The 21,297-nt window shown below is 33.5% G+C and overlaps 1 protein-coding gene across 50 annotated transcripts in view; it reads left to right on the top strand.

The window, feature by feature from the left end:
• Positions 1 to 21,297, top strand: part of LOC145293800 (putative NADPH-dependent quinone oxidoreductase VAT1L) — a 324,545-nt gene that overhangs the window by 262,075 nt on the left and 41,173 nt on the right. For 25 of the 50 annotated variants that reach the window (XM_080140768.1, XM_080140678.1, XM_080140620.1 and 22 more), the window contains 2 exons: positions 1,816 to 1,845; positions 16,708 to 16,737. The exons of 2 other annotated variants lie outside the window; for them this stretch is intronic. In XM_080140768.1, coding sequence (XP_079996894.1) covers positions 1,816 to 1,845; positions 16,708 to 16,737 — 60 coding nt within the window. The remainder of the gene's footprint in view (positions 1 to 1,815; positions 1,846 to 16,707; positions 16,738 to 21,297) is intronic. 23 more of the 50 variants (XM_080140590.1, XM_080140806.1, XM_080140779.1 and 20 more) reach the window with 1 other exon arrangement.

The following is a 21,297-nucleotide window of genomic DNA, read 5'->3' as shown; positions in this document are numbered from 1 at the left end:
CAAAAATCATTTAAGATGAAAATACATAACCGAGTTATTTCCCTTTTTCTCTATTTGTTCCATTGAAAAAAAAAATGGAATGGAAGACGAAGATTCTGTGCTAGTATTTGCTTCTTTTTCACCACAGGAAGATGTGACAGAAGGTCAGAAGGTTGGGACGAGCACTCTGGCCTATTAAAAATTGCCTGGGTAGCTTTTCTGCATTCCCCGAAAGTGCTTCAGGCAGCTAGCAATAAATTATTCCACCTCAAAGAGGGAAGACATGGCCTGGGAAGATGAATCTTCTAGGACTACCCAGGACCAATACCACACCCTGAAAAAAAAAAACAAAAAACAAAATGGCCCAGTTACCATTGTGCTTGGTGTATCCAGCAGTTAACTGTTTGTATGTATCAATCAAGACATAAAACTCGTCGTGGTTGTAATGTTAACAAGTAGTTGCTTTTGCAATGGGGTCTGTCTGCATTTGTCTGCTCGTCAAGTTTGAACAGTTTCTAATTTTTTTACATAAATACTTATGTTATTTGTAAATACTTTCTTTTAAGTGGTTCAGTTTAAGATTAAGAAATTAGTCTCATTATTAGGTAGAGGTTGCAAAAATGTGTGGTGCAGTTTAAATAGGGAGGATTCGTCGTTAATCAAAGGTTGGGAACCACTACTGTAGACAAAAGATCAATAGAGCTTATTTTTAATTGCAACATTATGTGGGAAAGTCTTCAATTTCAACAGTTTTCTGGAACAGCGGCTCATCACATACACGGTCTTGTTGACACTTTGTAGGTAGCAAGCTCACTCAGTTGTGACGTCTCTCTTTAGTAGTGGCAGCGGTGCCCATGACAGTTTGTAGATTCGATCTGTCTCTATCTTTTTTCCCTTCTATTTCGTTGTTGTTAATCCTATTTACTTGCCTCCCTATGAGGAAGGAGTTAGATAGAAAGTTGTTTTTCCAATGTGGGGAAAAATAAAGCTCCCCATAAAGGGGTATTCTGGATTGGAAGAAAAAATTTTTTTTTTTAATGTCTCAATCTAGAAGGATTTCTCCTTCGCTAAGGACAGAAAAGATTAAGTGTAGTATCTGAACATATATCCCACAATACGACCCGTTATGACTAATAACCATGTTCTGAAATTTATAAAGATCGGTTAAGTAGTTTAGTAGTAAGTCTTATGCATAAACATATAAACATACGTAGCGTTATAATATAAATAGAAATATGGCTGGATTTCTGAAGTATTGCAAATGTTATTAACGGTTCCGTGGATAGCATTTTTATTTTTTATAAAGGATTCGCCACTTATAAAGGTCTGAAAGTTACTTGAGGATAAAGTGTACTTACCGAGTGTAAGATGGTCACTTAGACAACAGCGTAGTAATCGTTAATGATGGAAATTGGATAGAATTTGACTATTTAAGGGAACAGCTCAACAAGAACTTGTTTACATTTGACCTCAAGACGATCATGTTGTAGTCAGCTGGAAAGCAGCCACGCGGTACAGAGTTCCGCAGGTGGTTCTAGGAAAGAAACTGTAAATTATTATAAACATCACATACAACTTTACTATTATTGTTATGTAAATATTTATATGTTCATGTAAGTCTTTATTATTGTCTTTGTCTCTTTTCTGTTAAAGAAACATCATTCCCATTATATAAAGTTATTTGGGGATGAAAGGGGGGGGCACTCGGATTTTACTTTTCAGACCCAAACTCTTTTTTTTTTCTTACCCCCCCCCTCTTTCGTTTTTTTTTTTTTTGTTCGTTTCTTTTTGTTTTTCTTTTTTTACTTGTATTCTACATGCCATTTTACTTTATAGGAAAGTACAAAGTCGGAGACAGAACCTGAAGTGAGTATTCACTCGTCGTGGTTGTAGTGTTAACAAGTAGTTGCTGTTTGTTTGTTTTTTTTTGTTAGCATTCGTTGTCCCAATTTCTTTCTGTTAGGAATTGTTTCTAGAAGGATATCGAGTACTTACAGGAAAGACCACGTGAAGGTTGCTAACGTTCTTAAGTGAAAACGTTTCTGTGGCACGAACTGGGTTTGAACTTGGCACACTCAGATTGTCAGCTCGCATCGTTAGCCTCTGAGCCACCATCACCTTACAGTAGTTGCTGTTGCAGTGCTGTCTATTTGCATTTGTTGTATCAGCTATTGCTTCTATTATTTAATTTGATTGCAAGCAACAAAGTTTTATTTCCATCAAATATTAATTTAGTCAGATTCCTTGACCAAACAAATATGATGAACTTCACTTTTTTTTTTCTTTTTCAATTCTATTTTTTTAACATTGTCTATCCCAAGTTTTTATGTTTGTTTTGTTTGTTTGTTTTTTAACATTTTCTACCTCAAGTTTTTATGTTTGCTTTTTATGCAGCCGCAAGTTATTTATAATACTTTCTTTTTACAACCCTAAGGATTTTTGCATATTTTTTTTTTAGTTTTTTGTTTTCATTTGTAATCTCAAGTTTTTAAGGGTTTTTTTTTAATATTTTGCAGACTCAAGATTTAGCTTAAGAAATTAACAAAAATGCCATTTCAATATGGAGTTTGACTAATCAAAGAAAATAGTATTTCAAAATTGAATAATTCCAACCCAAAGTGCAAGATCATTGCCACACTTGTCGCACAAATTTTCATCAGGCTTTATTTATTAGTATAAAGATTTTGTGAAAGAAAAAAAGAAATGGCTGGACAGACCAATTGCAGCTTGGTTGACAGACCAACTAAGTAACCGACCAACAAAACAAAACAAAAAAATAAAAAGCGTTTCATCTAGTTGAGAAGTGACATCAAAGAATGAAGTTTCAGTTTCCTCCTCATTTCATCTTTAGCAATAAAAATTTACACACATACATACTTATATCATATGTACACACACCCACTTATATATATGTCAGTGAAGTTAGACCCGCCTCTATCTTTTATTTGAATAGCTTTTTTGTTTATAGTCATGATTATCTACTTTCTTTTACTTCCGGTTTCTGCTGTCTATCTTGTTAGATAATTAAACATGGTCAAGAGGACAAGAGAGCCATTCTTAACATGAGAAAAGCTGTCATCACACAAAATCTTGACAATAAATGATTCATTCTTTTAATACGCTAGCAGTTCAGCCCGGATTTGCTCGGGCCCTGTTCATAACTTGCCCTACGTGTGAATACACCTTATGTAAGATTTCAAATGTTTAGACCAAAATTTGTCTGAGTAATTTCGTAGAGACCGCAGAGGTCAATTTTTTTAAAACTTTGACTCCAATTTTAACCCCTTACCATTTATTATTTTGGTCTCAAATCAAAATAAAAAGTTTTACCCATGTCCAAGTTACCTATATCTAAAATTTCAAGTCTTTAGACCCAAAATTGGCAGAGGAATTTGGTAGAATCTGCAAAGGTCAACTCTTTCAACTTTGACCTTTTGGCAGCCAAATTTTCGCCCCCAAACTGATTAAAATGCTTGCCGCATATCTGATTACCCATTATGTATAAATTTCAAATGCTTAGACCCAAAATTCGCTGAGTAGTTTGCTAGACACCGCAAAGGTAAAATATTTTGAACTTTTACCCCTTGGTAGCTCAAATTTTCGACCTAAACCGATTAAAAAGCTTGCTCTATCTCTGAATACCCAATATGTAAAGTTTCAAATGTTTAGACCAGAAATTGGCTGAGTAATTTTGTAGAAACCGCAGAGGTCAAATTTTTTTTTAAACTTTGACCCCAATTTTGACTCCTTAACATCTATTGTTTTGGGCTCAAATCAAATTAAAAACCTACATTTAAAATTTCAAGTGGTTAGACCAAAAATTGACAGGAGTTTGGTAGAGTTTTCAAAGGTCAAATCGTTGAACTTTGACCTCTTGAGAGCCAAATTTCTGGCCGAAAACCGATTAAAAAGATTTTCCCAAATCTCAATACTCCTTATGTCAAATCTCTGGTTTCTAGACCGAAAATTGACAGAGTAGTTTGGTAGAGAAATGTACACACACGCGTTTTCACTTTTATAGATGTATAGATAACTAGCATTTCAGCCCAGCCTTGCCCGGGTGTTTGGAGGTGTTTGTTGAGCAAAAAAAAAAAAAAAAGAGCGGTGAGTTTCTTAAAAACTTTGAACCCTATTATGACCCCTTAACATTTATTGTTTGGGGCTCAAATCAAGTTATTAAGTTAGATCCATGTCCAAGGAACCTATATCTAAAATTTCAAGTGTGTAGACCCGAAATTGTCGGAGGAGTTTGGTAGAGTTTTCAAAGGTCAAATCGTTGGAGTTTGACCCTTAACAGCCAAATTTCTGGCCGAAAATTGATTACAAAGATTTTCCCAAATCTCAGTACCCTGTATATCAAATTTCGAGTCTGTAGACTTAAAATTGACAGTTATTGCGTAGGGAAATACACACACACAAACACACGTTCACTTTCATAGATATATAGATAGATTAAATTTATCTATTACTAGCATGGGTGCCCGGCGTTGCCCGGTATTTGGAGGTGTATGTTGAGCAAAAAAAAAAAAAAAAAAAAAAAAAAAGCGGTCAATTTTTTTAACTTTCACCCCTATTATGAGCCCTTAACATTTATTGTTTGGGGCTCAAATCAAGTTAAGTTAGATTTATTTCCAAGGAACCTATATCTAAAATTTCAAGTGTTTAGACCCAAAATTGTCAGAGGAGTTTGGTAGAGCTCTCAAAGGTCAAATCGTTGAACTTTGACCCCTTAACAGCCAAATTTCTGGCCGAAAACCGATCACATAGATTTTCCTAAATCCCAGTACCCTGTATATCAAATTTCGAGTCTGTAGACTTAAAATTGACAGTTATTACATAGGGGAATGTATACACACAGACATACAGATACAGACAGATACACAGACACATTCACTTTTATAGATATATAGATAGATTATACTTAAGCTGAACTAATCAACATTGGTTCCGTTAAGTTTCATTTTTCTCATATATTTCGATCAAACAAAATACACGCTAAAATATTCCTAAATTTTTTAATTGAGTTTGACATTAGTTTTAATTAGTTTGACAAAAAAAAATATTTTAATTGCTCTAATTAACCGGAAATTGAAATTATTTCACCAAGTCACCTATCTCTTACCAAGTGTCTTCCTATCAACTTCTTTGGATCTATATTATTTTATCTGGTATCTATCATGCACGATGCCTCGCTCTCTCTTCCTCTCTCTCTCTCTCTCTCTCTCTCTCTCTCTCTCTCTCTCTCTGTTTTAATAGTCAAAGTACAGAATAAAATATAGAAATAGTCTATTATAAACAAAAGTGCGTGTATATATATATATATATATATATATATATATATATATATATATATATACTCGGGTTTTTTTTATATTCAAAAGTAATGGACTAATGAATTCAACGAGGTTGTAAGATAGTGCTCAATAAAAAGAGCTGATAATACTTGTTTATTGTTATATAAACATGCTCACATCCCGCTGCTACAAATAGCCACTTGTTTCAATCAAACAACAGATATCATCAGGCAGCGACTTGACTATTCAAAAGTTCAATGAATAAACTAAGATTATTCATTGAACTTTTGAATAGTCAAGTCGCTGCCTGATGATATCTGTTGTTTGATTGAAACAAGTGGCTATTTGTAGCAGCGGGATGTGAGCATGTTTATATAACAATAAACAAGTATATATATATATATATATATATATATATATATATATATATATATATATATATATATAGAGAGAGAGAGAGAGAGAGACAATAGGAGTGGAAAATGAATTCACAAACACTATATATTGGAAAATATAGAATGAGTCATTTATTTAATAAGGATATTCATACATTTATTTGGGTGATAAGGGACTCTTTATATCATATATATATATATATATATATATATATATATATATATATATATATATATATATATATATATATTATAGAGAATAATAGACCAAAGGTCTAAAAGAGCAAAGTCTCTCTTAATGTATGAATACTTTAAAAGTGTTGTGCTCGAAGTACCGCGGATATAGGATAAGCCCAATAAGTGTATTTATCTAAAGCTATATTAATACAGAGGATAAAAGATCAATAATTGTGAAATTATAAATCAGCTTCAAAAGGAGAAACAAAACAGTCAGTAAGTGTACGATCGTTTCAGAAAATGATATCCATTTATTTATTTATTTAATATTGACAAATAAAATATTTTTGGATACTGTTTCTCCATCAGCACAAAATGGGGGGACACCAAATTAAACTAGCGTATTGAATGATTATGGTGGGTGATGAGGCAGTATCCAAAAATATTTTATTTGTCAATATTAAATAAATTAATTAGGCGTGTTTCTAATATACATTCTAGCTTCATAATTACAATTGTAGGTTGTCATTGTGAGGTATGTTAATTATGACGTCACAAACCTTAAAATAAAAGTCAAATTTGCTATATAATGAGGTATGTAGTTGGTAAGTGGACACTGAGTAGTAAATAGGCTTACCGATTGTGGCATGTTTTTTGTTGATTTCTGGGTCAAAGTAATGTTAGGAATTCATTTATAATTCAGACAAGAAATAATTAAGCTGTATTATTTTACTTTCATCACAGATTTTTGGAGCGAAAATTAAGCATGTTTACATCTGCTTGGCGACATTGTTTAAATAATCAAAATGTGTTTTGCTATATTTGCAGAAAATATACGTTACAATCCAACAGGAGAGAGATTAGTGAATTTGTGGAGTGTGCTTATCTTGTTTACTTCAAATTAATGCTTGATAATCAAGATAAGGCATGGGCACCCATATTGTATACAAGCAATGTGTTGAGCATCTTTGACAGTGAACAAAAAAGGATAGAAAGTCACTCCACTTTGATATTCCCATAACCTGGCGTGAACCAGAAAACCATTTCGAAGACTGTGCAGTTAAAACGAAAACAGGAAGAGCAGGAAGTCTGCAATTAAGCCAATTCCACACTGCAATGAAATTCCTGTTTCAGTGTTTCAAGGCTTGCCTGAATTGGAATTGCCTGGTTCTGAAGAAGACGGAGCCTGTTTTGTTCACTATTTCAGATGTTAGTTTCCCTCCTTTTTTACTACCACAACTTTTTCTCAGAGAACTTAATGATCTGACTAGAGATCTCAACCTTTCCAAAGAATCTTCTGAACTTTTCGCTTCACGACTCAAAGAAAAAATCTACTTCAGCCTTGAACTTTCATAACCCTCTACAGAAAACGCTATATTGAATTCTTGCTATATTTCACTAAGGAAAACGACATAGTATATTGCAACGACGTTGCCACCCTGCTGTGGCAGCTTGGTGCTGAACAGTATTATTCTCAAGATTGGTGCCTTTTTATAGACAGTTTTTATAGACAGTTTCAAAAGAATTTTAAAATGTGTTTTTCTTCACAATGGCAACTTATCTGGATCAGTTCCTCCAGGCCATTCAACACCCTGAAAGAAAAATATGATGAAATCAAATTTATTCTGGAAAAGATTTCATGCAGACAGTACCAATGGATCATATGTGTCGATTTGAAAATGGTTGGATTTCTCCTCAGGCTACGAGGTAGCTACACAAAATTTTCCTTTTTGTGCTTGTAGGATAGCAGGGCAAGAACAGAGGACTGGATAAAAAAAAGATTGTTTTGTGCACCGTGAATTGATTCCTGGCTTTCTCAATGTTCTGGCTTCTCTTTTGGTGGAGCATTTCAAAATTGTTTCCTCCTCTTCATATAATGCTTGACATCATGGGACAATTTATGAAGGCTCTTGAGAAAGATGGCAACTGTTTCAAATATATTTACATGAAATTTCCAGGCCTAACCATAGAGAAATTAAAAGCTAGAATTTTTGATGGACTCCAGATTCGAAATTTAATGAATGATGCAAATTTCTGTAATTTTATGAATCCTACAGAATTGACTCACTAGACGGCGTTTACGAATGCAATAAAATTCTTCTTTGGGAAAAATAAAGGCATCCTACTACAAAGAGGTTGTTGAAACATTATTCATAAGCCTGCATCAACTGGGTGCAAATATGAGCATCAAGTTATGTTTTTTTCACAGCTATCTTGCTCGTTTTCATGAAAATCTAGGAGATATGAGCGACGAGCAAGGGAAGACATCAGTGACATGGAAGTTCGTGATGAAGATCGATGGGATGCCACCATGTTTGCAGACTACTGTTGGTCTATCAAGCGCAATGATGCTGGATAAAAAATCAGTAAAACGTCAATTTATGGATGATAAATAGCTGTAAACACTATCAATAATTCCCCCCACTCTTTATCTGTGCCTAAACCTAAATGTAGATTCCATGAACAAAGCTTCTTTCTTAGAACTGCACGCCTGTGGAATTGTCTTCCGTTTTCCTGCTTTCCGGCTGACTACAATATGGTTGTGTTCAAGTCTAACGTAAATAAGTTCTTGATGAGCCGTTCCATATAAGTTATCAAATTTACCAAATTTTCATTACTAATGATTACTATATTGTCCAATTTCTACTGTACACTCTTTAACCCTTATCCTTGAGTGGCCTCTTGGCCTTGATAATGTGGTGATGCCTATGTAAAAAAAAAAAAAAAATGATAATGTTGATGCGTTGCATTTTTTACAACTTCAAGTTTTACGTAATTGTGAATATTTTGGTGTGTCATAAAAGTAAATAAAATATTATTTCTTAGATTTGCCTGCTTTTATTGTAGCTATCGGCTTCCTACAGAAGGGGTATACCATAGCAGAAAAACTAGACCTGATAGAAAAAAAAGTAACAACATTTCTGGAATCAATGTCCTGAAATTATATTTAAAAAAAAAAACAGTTGAAACATCTTAACATAACGTTAAACATACATTTTTATTTTTATTATGTTATCAATTACAGAATATGTATTCAAGGCAACAGAGTGAGTAACATGGTCGCATTATTTACCTTTTTTTAAAAATTTACAATTTAGTGAGTGCCAATGAAACAATACCATACTACCAAAGAAAAAAAAACATTAAAATTTAAAACTAATGCTATATTTGTAAAAGCAATTTAGCTTTATAGAAGGTAATGCAATGCAGATATGTAACGGACACAAACTAAAGCAACTTAAGATATAATGGCGGAACAAGCAATGCTTGATTCAATACACACATATATATATATATATATATATATATATATATATATATATATATATATATATAATCCTCAAAACATCTGGCCTTGATGGAGGAAAGACTAAAACTTGCTGTCATGGTTTCAAATTATCTGAACTAACAGCAAAGGGAGACTTGATTCCAAATATTTCTCATATATTATATCTCCATTCTTTTGGAAATAGAGTACGATTATCAATATCACCAGTATCAAATAATCCTTATATACTGTGAAATTTACTTCATATAAGAGGGAAGATTTAACATATGAGAAATATTTGGAATCATGTCTCCCCTTGCTGTTATTTCAGATCATTTGAAACCATAGCAGCAAGTTTTAGTCTCTCTGCCATCAAGGTCAGAGGTTTTGGGTAAATATCAGATATTTTGTAATTCATATGCAAAACTATGAAAACAAATGACTATGATCGAAACATTTTATGGCTGTAAAAAAAGTACTGAAAATAGGCTCTGGATAATGGATGATCCCGTTAGTGTGCAATCTTCAGGGCAAATGTCATATAGACCACTGCACAATTCAGGCCATTACCTTTTCAACGAGCCTTCATTTGTTAAATTCTGATCAATAGTTGCTGAGATTTAGAACTTATAAAATTGCAAAAAAAAAAAGGTGGCATGTCTATATATGGATATATTTATACTGATAGCCAAATCGAATAGCGAAATGCATATCTTTGGTTCTATGAGACGAAACTAGATGAAAATTTGCAGGCTTTTTGAAGATTATATTACTATTCTATGGTTAAAATTTTATGACAATTGTTAAAAAAAAAAAATATATTCTCAAACCAATAAAATATGCCCAAATTTGCCTATATTTGTATATATAGACCAGTCTAAGTTTTGCTGCTTCGGTTGTCTCCCCTATGGCTTTGCCAGGCCACTAATATATATATATATATATATATATATTTAATTTATTTATACAAACATTGATGGCTACATATGTGCATACATGTTTCTGTAATCACCCGTTACTGGGGAGATGATGTCTTCAGGCCAAGAATTATCCTTGAAAACTGAAATTTCAAAACACAAAAACATTTTCTTATTTCGTTTACAAAATTAGAATCTTGTCATCTAATATGGGTGGGGGAAGGATAAGTAAGGTCTTTGAACAATCTATATGTAGCCATCAATGTTTGTATAAATAAATTTAATATACCTGCTCTGTTTACTCATTGAGCACTTTTTGGTAGACACATGTTGTTTCATTGGATGTACTTCTAGGAAACTAAACTTTACTGCCATAATATATATATATACATATATATTACATGTAATATGTCCTTTCTTGCGTTAGGACCCATAATGACTCTGAAAAGGATCCTGGTGGCTGAGCAACTGATATCTAGGGGAATTAAATATATCAGTTGCAACACTCCACTAGGCTAGATGGTGGTCGGAGGGGCCGATTCGATCAATCGGCTAGTTACGTCAAGCTCAACACATCTACTTTTCTATCAATTTCCTCTAAACCGTAACAAATACAGTTTTACCCTGTACTACTATAAACTATATACATATTTTCCCCTCTTTTCCATATGTTAGAAGGTGGTGGCTAGGGTCAAATGTGCCAAATGATTAAAGTCATGACATGGCTGTATAGTGCCAGAAGTTACCACAAATGACTTGGATTGCGTAACTAAAGGATTATGAGTGCTCATGGCTCCCATTTGGGACATGTATACTGTTTATGTAGCCCGGGCATGACAAGGCGAATGGGTTTTCCCCTTAACATGCCCCAATGTTGGACTCCGAGGTGGGTGGGGAGCATAAACAATGAATTATATATATATATATATGGCCAATTATAAAAACTCCAAGCACTAACACGTCGACTCGGATAGTTCAGATAATGAGCTACATCAAACATCCTCAAAATTTATTGCATTGGAATCCACCGAAGAAACCAAAATAACTGACTTATCACCATTTATTATACAGAAAATTATATCGGCATATATTACCCCCAAAAATGTAAAAACTTTAAAAAATAAAACCCTACTGGTGGAAGTGGAAAGAGAAAAACATGCCATTTTTCTCCTAGGAATGAAAACTTTCCACAACATAAATATCAACTTATCCACACAAGAATCTGAATACATCCAAAGGTGTAGTAAAATCGAAAGACCTATCAATGTGCACTACTGAAGAAATAACAAAAGAACTTAAAAACCAAGGAGTAATAAACGTTAAAAGAATTATAATAAAAAAAGAGACTCAGACTATACTTACAAACACTTACATTATGCAGTTCGATAAACCCACTATTCCAAAAGAAATCAAAATTGGGTTCAACGTTGAAAAAGTTGAACCCTTTATAATAAACCCACTTCGGTGCTTTAAATGCCAGAAGTTTGGGCACCATGAGGATGCATGTAGGGGATGAGCAGTGTGCGGCAGATGTGGTCAGAAAGATCCAGATCACACTGTCAGTGATTGCAATCTTGATTGCAAATGTGCAAACTGTGGAGGAAACCATCCTGCTTATGCTAGAACATGCAGAATCTGGAAGAAAGAAAAGGAAGTAGTGTCAATAAAACATACCAAAACCATCTCCTTCCTCGAAGCCAGGAAAATAGATGGATACATGAAGGAAAAACGTACTCTCAAGTCACCTCAAGTTGTATATCATCCAACATCACTAACCAAGGCTCCAAATACGAAATACTAATAAACAAATTGTTACAATTTAGACCAAACGACTGCCCCAATTTTATAAATGAGATCAAACCAAACATGTCATCAAAAATTAATCATCCCATTAAATCATCAACTAATGTTGCCAATAAAACAAATTCTCAACTAAAATCAGAACATCCAAGAAAACAAAGTCGATCAAAAGAAAGACCACAAAAATCACCAGTACGTTATGCAGACGCCGAAAAAGATGAAGCTAAGGAAAAACAAAATCAGTTAAAAGAAAGACCACACAAGTCACGAATACGTCTTCCCCGTGGTTAAAAACACACTTGAAAAACAAACAAAAGATACATCTACCAAAAAAACGATAATATAAAAAAATTACCACAAACAGAAGCCACTACTACAAATAGATTTACAGAATTAGAAGACATGGAAACTGAAAAAAAAAATCATCATGAATTACAAGATAATCCAATGGAATTGCCGTGGATTGAAGGTAAATTACAATGAAATTTTATTGTTGCAAACCAAATTTAATCCTTTGGTTATTTGTCTCCAAGAAACTTTCCTTAAGAATGAGGACAATTTGAATATAAAACACTATCAACAATATAACTACATTCATAATACAGGACTTAGAGCCTCTGGTGGTGTATCAGTATTCATTAAAAATAACATACCTCAGAGCCAAATTGAATTAAAACAAATTTGCAAGCGGTTGCCATAAGAGCAACTTTACACAAACCGATAAGCATTTGTTCTTTATGCATACCTCCACATGAACAAATAGATGAAAATGAATTGGAGAACTTAATAGGGCAAATACCCAAACCCTTTATTTTTCTAGGGGACTTAAATAGTCAGAACACCTTATGGGGATGCAAGGAAACGGATAGAAATAGAAAGAAAATTGAAAATCTAATAAATAAAAATAATCTATGTTTGTTCAACCAAAAAGAAGCCACTCACATTAATCCAACAAATGGATCGCTTAGTTCGTTTGATTTAACCATATGTGACCCTTTCACTTATCTGGATTTTTCTTGGAGCGTATTCGACGATGCCTGTGGTAGTGATCACTGCCCAATCATTCTCAAAAGCCATGAAAAAATATTTGAACATCCACCAAGATGGAAACTTAACAAAGCCAACTGGGAAAAATTCAAGAATCTCTGCTCAGAACAATTGACAGAAAATAACATCCATACAATCGAAATATTTACACAATCATTAATAATAGAAGAGTGCATTACCAAAAACACTACTTCAGAAAAAAGAAGAATAGACCATGGTTTAACAAAGAATGTAAGAATCAATAAATCTACGAAAAGCAGCATTAAGAAAATTTAATAAAGAACAAATAACAAGCAACTTCATTGAATACAAATTGCATAGAGCAAAATCACGCAGAATAATAAAGCCAAAATAGAATGCTGGCAAGAATATGACAGTTTGAGAAATGGTTAAAAAAATTTCTGGAAAACATAACCAATTAAACATCTTTTTACTGAAAATACCAAAATAACAGAAACGAAGGCTATAGCGAATAAATTAGCCAAAACATTTTCAGAGAACTCTTCAAAAAACTATAACAAAGAATTCCAAACCATCAAGGAAAATATTGAAAAGTACAAGCTAAACTTCAATTCCAAAAACCTTGAAGAATATAATAAACCTTTTTCAATAAGACAATTGAAAAATTCCATAAACAAATCACACAACACGGCCGTAGGACCAGATGAGGTCCGCTATAGTTTTTTGAAAATACTTCCATAAACTTCATTGGAATTTTTACTAAAAATCTACAATGACATCTGGATAAAAAAGAAGTTCCCAGAATTTTGGAAACATACAGCGATTATTCCAATACCAAAACCAGGAAAAGATTCTTCAAATCCTGGAAATTATCAACCAATTTCACTAACAAGTTGTATGTGCAAAACATTAGAGCGAATGGTAAACCATCGCCTAATTTGGTATTTAGAAACAAACTAATAACCAATGCACAGTGTGGTTATTGTAAAAATCGTGGATGTCTTGACCATTTGGTCAACTTAGAATGCTATGTCAGAGAGGCCTTCATAAGAGGGGAACATGCCACAACTGTCTTTTTCGACCTAGAAAAAGCTTACGATACTACCTGGAAATTCGGAATTATGAAAGATCTATTTGACTTTGGACTTAAAGGTAGACTTCCCGAATTTATTAAAAAATTTTTAATGAACAGAACCTTCAGGGTACGCATAGGGTCTACTCTAAGCGATATAAATAAACAGGAGGAAGGTGTGCCACAAGTAGTATATTATCAACAACCCTATTTAATATAAAAATCAACAACATAGTAAAGGAACTTACTCCTGACATAAATAGAACATTGCACGTGAATGATTGCTCTATAAGCTATCGTTTCAAGCACATCCATACTATTGAAAGAAAATTGCAACACAGCATCGACAAAATGAATAAATGGGCAAAAGAAAATGGTTTTAAATTTTCAAAAAATAAAACCAAATGCATTCATTTTTGCAATCAACACAAATTACACAATGATCCCAAATTACAACTCGATGGAGAAGATATCCCCTTTGTTGATGAATACAAGTTTTTAGGAATGATTTTTGATAAAAAACTAAATTTTATTCCCCACATAAACTGTTAAAAAAAATGTAATAAAGCACTGCAACTTCTGCATGTTGTGGCTCATACAAACTGGGGAGCTGACAGGCAGACCTTGTTAAACTTGTACAGATCCCTAATTCGATCTAAAATTGACTATGGCAGCTGTATATACCAAGCAGCAAGAAAATCTTACATTAAAATTTTAAATCCCATTTACCACACAGGACTGAGACTTGCACTGGGAACTTTCAAAACATCCCCCAGTAGAAAGTTTGTATGCCGACGCAAATGAGCCTCCACCTAACCTCAGATATAACAAGTTAGAACTGCTATACTATACAAAATTGAAGGCAGATCCCGACAATCCTGCACACGACTGCACATTTTATCACAAATATAAACATTTATTTAAAAAAAAAAAAAGAAGCCATTAAAACATTTGACGAATGCAACCTATTATTGAAGAAGCAGAGATCCCAATAACAAAAATTCATAAAACATTTACTCCTAAAATACCTCCTTAAAACATTGTAGCACCGATAATAGACTTAAGCCTCTGTAATTACAAAAAAAAAAACTCATCCTATAAACTTCAAAGAAAAAATTTAGAGAAATCACAGAAAAATACCCTGGACACATCTGTATTTATACAGATGGATCCAAAGAAAACAACACATCGACCAGTGCAGCCATAATCAACAAAAATACCAAAATAACAAAATGCCTCCCAAAAAGCTGTTCAATTTTCACTGCAAAAATTACCGCTATAAATCTAGCTCTAGACCTAATCAAAGAAAATAAAACCGCAAACTTCATCATCGTCTCCGATTCTCAATCTGTCATCACAGCAGTTAAAAATAAAAAAGTAAATAGCCCCCTAATTGCAAACCTACTCACAAATTTCCAGCAACTAAAAAACGAAATCATACTCTATTGGGTCCCCAGCCACATTGGCATACAGGGCAATGAACTAGCCGACACAGCAGCAAAGGCAGCCCATAACCAATCTATCGACCCCACTTTCAAGATCCCATACACAGACATCAAAAGAAATATTAATATATATATATCCAAGATAAGTGGCAGTCCTATTGGAATAACTTTCCAAATAACAAACTTTTCCAAATTATGCCCAAATTAACAAAACATGAGCATCAAAAAACAAACAGAAAACAAAATGTCATTTTAACAAGACTTAGAATAGGTTACACGCAACTAACACATTCTTACCTCCTAAAAGGAGAAACTCAAACCCAATGTATTCCCTGTCAAGTACCACTTACTGTAAAACATCTACTAACTGAATGCATGGATATTTCACGAATCAGGAAAAAACACTACAAAGAAATAGATCTTCGAAAAAATCTTCGAAAAGAACAATACCAGAAAAATCTTATCTTATATCAAAGAAACCGGACTCTTCCAAAAAATATAACCCCAAAAACCTTATATTCTGCAAAAACAAAAAACAATCTGCCTTTTCTCACTTTTCCATCCTCCTATTTTCGCCTTCTCTTTCTATCTCCCCCACTTACTGACTGGCTTTCAAACTTAAAATGCACCAATCAATACTATGACCGTTTTCCGCCTCCCATTGCAAAACCCAATCATATTCTGCAAAGCAGAGAACAAAAATAACAAAATCTACTATAAAACAACCAAACCAAAAGCTACAAATTAACGATTGAAAATACAAGGAGCTTGAAGAATAAAAGTCTAATAAAATAACTGGATACAACATCGAATATTATTCCCAAAATAACTGGATTCGGCATTGAATAACCCAGAAAGGGTTGATATGCCGTTAAACACCCCCTCCCCCCAAAAATCTTGCGTTAGGTGGTCAGATAGCATATTTGTACTGGAATATTTCTGGAATATGTCTATACTTATTGCTTATACCTGTCCTGAGACCGGTATGCTACTACTATATATACTAATATATATATATATATTATATATATATAATATATATATATATATATATATATATATATATATATATAGTGAACAGAAAGATGCTAGTTTGAAATTTTGTCGTTTTTTTTTTTGTTTTTTTTATTTTGCAAACTCACGTGTTTCAGAATCAAAGTTTTAATCCGGACTAAATGGATGATCCGAACAAGTCACATTTTTTCTAGTGCATACATACATATGTATATACTTAATCATTTGTTTTGTTCATATGATAGGTAAATTAATCCCATATCAAAATGCTGATGATGCACATTACTTTTTCTTTTCCATGAATTATGATTTAATTCATATGAATTATTTGTTTACAGGAAAGTATAGATTCTGATTCGGAACCGGAAGTGAGTATTAAGTGAAATGTTTGCTCAAATTCAAAATTACTTGTTGTTATTGTTATCATCAAAACATTGCACCAGGGCTGTCAGTCAGGATCATCAAATCGAGAGTTTGCCTCCAACTTTGACTCCAGATCAATTTTAACTCTACCTATCAAATGTACATGAATCAGGATCATCAATTGGAAGTTTGACCCCCAACTTTGATTCAAGTTCAGTTTTAACTGTACTTATCAAACGAGAGTTAGGGTAAAAAAAATTAAAAGTGTGATTCCAACTTCGATTCAAGGTCAATTTTAACTGTACTTATCAAACGTGAGTTAGAATCATGAAAGTGGAAGTTTGATTTCTGTTCAATTTAACCTGTCCTTATTAATCGTGCCCCTTTGTTTCAGTACAGGTATAGACTAGGGGTTGTTTTTATAGATAACGCAAGTGATAAAAATGGCTTCCGTAGTCAATATTCATCGCATCATTCATACCAACCAAAATGCTGATTGGTTTAAAGTTTTACGTCATTTTCGAGTTAATTAATTCTGAATCAAGTTTATGCTTCAAATTCTGAATATCTTTATATTTATATCTATATATTTATAGATGCTGTAGATGTATATTTATATGTTTTGTCTGTAATGAAACCGAAACTGTAGCATTCAATGCTGGTGATGTTTCCACTGTACCAAATATTTTAAACGGCTAAAGACCCATAAAATAACGGTACATAAAAAAAATCCCATCATTTGGGGTCCCTAACACTGCTCTGCAATTTTTTCGGAGGAGATAGTTCGAAAATATAGCCTTTTATAAATTAGATTGTAACATAATAAGCGTTGTATTGAAGAAATATGTAACAGCAGCAAATAGATATGTCACAGCTTATGAATTTTTTAATGAAATCAAAGTGGAACATAGTAGTATTTTTATGACCTAACGAGATATAGATAATCTAGTACATTTATATAAATCTCATGCCATAAATAACTATATAATTTTATTTCTACATAATAAAAGGAACATGGAAATCCTGTGCAACTGCAATACAGAAATTAATGAAGAGTGAAAAAGCATGTTTATCAAAGCTACGTATGCTCACTATTCACTTTGTTAATCTTTCAATGACTAAGTGATACGTTTTGGTGCACAGCTCTAACTGCACTTGAGTAATGGCAGCTCGGAGTTATTCCTTATGTTTTTTTTTTTTATTACATTTTCACCCCAAACAAGGCAAATTGCCACTTTGGTGTAGGGGGCTACTATCAGGGGCAACAACTACTGGGGTACTATGTAGGGATTTGGGCAGCAAGGTGTCGGTTCACGTTACACTTGAACTTCTGCACGTCAGTACTGTTGGGGAAGCAGGGACCTGGAATGGAATTCCAGAGTCTTGCGGTTCTGGGGAAGAAACTATTGGAGTAAAAAGATCTTTTACATCTAGGGATCTCTACAGTGTGGGGGTGGGATCTAGTAGCTTGTCGGGTTTGTCGAGGGTGCTCGCGTCGTGGGGGCACAAGTGATTGCAGTTCGTCAGAGCATTCACCACTAAAATACTTGTAGAAAAGGCAGAGGGATGCAACATTTCAATGATGTTCAATGATGGTATGGGGTTTTGCTGAATAGACATTGTTTTTTTCAGGAAAATTCTTGTTGAACGAATGTCAAGCTCTGTTTTCCAAAACCACAATTCAGAACCACACATTTTGCTTCTTTTGTTAATAGTGTAAACATACACGGCATAATCACAATGACACACCAGTTCCCACCCCGCTAGATCACCAAAGTTAAGCAACGTTGAACCTGGTCAGTACTAAAATGGGTGACCATTTAGGACTTCCAGATGCTGTATGTGCTCTCCACTTATCTTGGCATTTGTTTCCAGTCGTCCTAGACTTCTCCTTGCTACTGGACTCGAGCAGTGTTAATTCAGGAAAGGTGTGTTTGGAGATTGCGCAACCCTTGCCTCACAATTACATGCGCAGCTGCCCTTATAGGGGGTAGCCATTGTCTTTTGAAGACATAACATGTATCTGATATAAAAACGGAGATATAAGAAGATGCATATCAAAATGTTTGAACTATTTCAATTACTAGTCTCATCTTGGATGCTATTCTCACAAACTTGCGGCCATTGTAACTTCCAATCTTCTTCATGTGCGTTTTGTTATTTATGAAAACATTTATTTAAGCTTTGTGCAGTCTCTATGGAGCTCAATACCCTTCATTAAACTTTCCAAGAATATTTATGCACACGGCTCCAACGGCACTTGAGCAATGGCAGCTTGGATTTGTTTCTTAAGTTCACCGATATTACTTCACTTTGCTTGGTAGACTTTGTTTTTTGAGAACAACCCATGGGGAAAAGTGGGGAGGAGTCAAATCTGGTGAATAAGACGGCTACTAAAGCTGCACACCCCTGCTAATTAACCAGGCAGGTTGTCATTCAGACACCTTTGCATGAGTGCAGAAAAATAAGTTTGTGTTCCGTCCTGTTTGAACCACAAACGTTATCTTAATAATGGTAAAAGATACTGTTGTAACATAGCCAGATATACACAGATACGAAAGAAAGAGATAGGCACCACACAAAAAATACTTAACACGTTTAAAGTTTTTTGTTTCCTTTGTCGATGGTCAGCATACATAAAGCAACAGCAACAATTTTAAACAGCGATAGTTTACTCTGATTAATATTTTCTTATGTTTCAGCGATGTGTGTGTGTGTGTGTGTGTGTATATATATATATATATATTCGTTCGACTGGTAGTAATCGTGACACCCTGCACTGAAGAATCCCGAAAGGATGAAACACTAGTGTCTGTAGGTATTTAATTATTATAGTAAAAAAATAATTATGACAGCACCTTTAAGAAATTCGTTTCTTATCGTTGAGCACTTTCCGTTGAATTAAAAGTCGGTCAATTTAGCTCTTATGTGTAGATCATCGTATAACGATTTGATCACTGTCTGTCTGACGTAATGAACATTTAAATTAAAATGTTTAAAATTCAACGCTATTTCACACGGTTAATAGTAGCCGAATGGATACGGCCTCCGCTAATCGAGCCAGAGATGTCTCGTGTCGCGGGGTTCGAATCGTTCGACTGGTAGTAATCGTGACACCCTGCACTGAAGAATCCCGAAAGGATGAAACACTAGTGTCTGTAGGTATTTAATTATTATAGTAAAAAAATAATTATATATATATATATATATATATATATATATATATATATAAGTATGACATGGGACCAAAGAAACAAGAATTTTCAGAGCTTCAGATGAGTCATATTATAGGTTAATTTGAAGGTGAAATTAGCATGAAATCGCTGCAAACCTCGGGATTTCACTTCTCACTATTAACCGAGTGATTGTTCATGAGAAATGGCAAATGGGCAATATTATCTAGGTTTATCAGAATCCTCTGATAGCCGATTCATTATTAATGATATGATGGATGTCTATGTATTTCTTATATATATATGTGCATATGTATTTCTTATATATATATATATATATATATATATATATATAGTAAGTTATGAAATAAGCCTGACGAATTCTCACGAGGATGAAATGCGGAATATTCTGTGTAGCTTAATTTCCATATATATTTTCATGACTTACTATCTAGCTCTACCTATGTATTGAGCACTGAAGTAAATACTGAAAATTTATGCATTAATTTATATCGCTTTATATTTATGATTGAATGAAATAGTAATATATATTATAGATATTATATTATGTGATTAAATGAAATAGTGATATATATATATATATATATATATATATATATATATATATATATATATATATATATAGCGGACTCTATATATGGAGTTGTAGTCAAACATATCACAAATAAAAGAATTGGAGTCGAAGGTTTTATATACTGATCCACAGCCCTGCAATGTAAACCCAGTTCTTGCATGTCGAATTGTCCATTTGCTTCTTGTCTGCTTCGATTATGATTCTTGATTTCTAATCCTGACTTAAGAGGATAAACTAGAATTTCTTCTTTTTTTTTCTGACACGTACTTCTTTTCGAGATCCTGTTTTTTGACGTCACTTCCTTGGAAACATTAACTTAATTTGTTAACCTTGATTTCAGTGGAACATTCCTTCCTACGTAATCGAAAACATCCTGCATACAATCTTGTTACACAGTTGGAGTATTAGCAGTAATTTTAAACAAAACGACGACTGTTTCTTTTTCCATTTTGATTATAAAAGTTGTGCGTAAGATAAGAAGCAGTAAAAGCAATCTTGTCAAAAATATTCCAGTTGATTTTATTTAAAAACTAGCTGTTCTGATCTGGCGCTGCCCGGGATGCAGGGAAGGCATTTTAGTTTTTAATTTTAATTTTTTTTTTTTTTGCACATTTTTAAACTTATACAGAAAAAGAAATCAAATGTTAGTAATAAATAGACACGTTCTATTATGTTTCGGAATGTTTGAAATAAAAATTAATAATTTGGATTATTTGGATTCTACGGGCAACTCTTTTCATTTTGAATGTTATTTACATAAAATTTAAGGCTGGTGTAACCTCCGGCCTTTTTCAGGT

This window comes from Euprymna scolopes, chromosome 2 (genome assembly GCF_053919585.1).
Source record: "Euprymna scolopes isolate OS-2025 chromosome 2, ASM5391958v1, whole genome shotgun sequence".
Taxonomy (NCBI): Eukaryota; Metazoa; Mollusca; class Cephalopoda; order Sepiida; family Sepiolidae; genus Euprymna; species Euprymna scolopes.
This window is presented reverse-complemented; position numbering and strand designations above follow the sequence as displayed.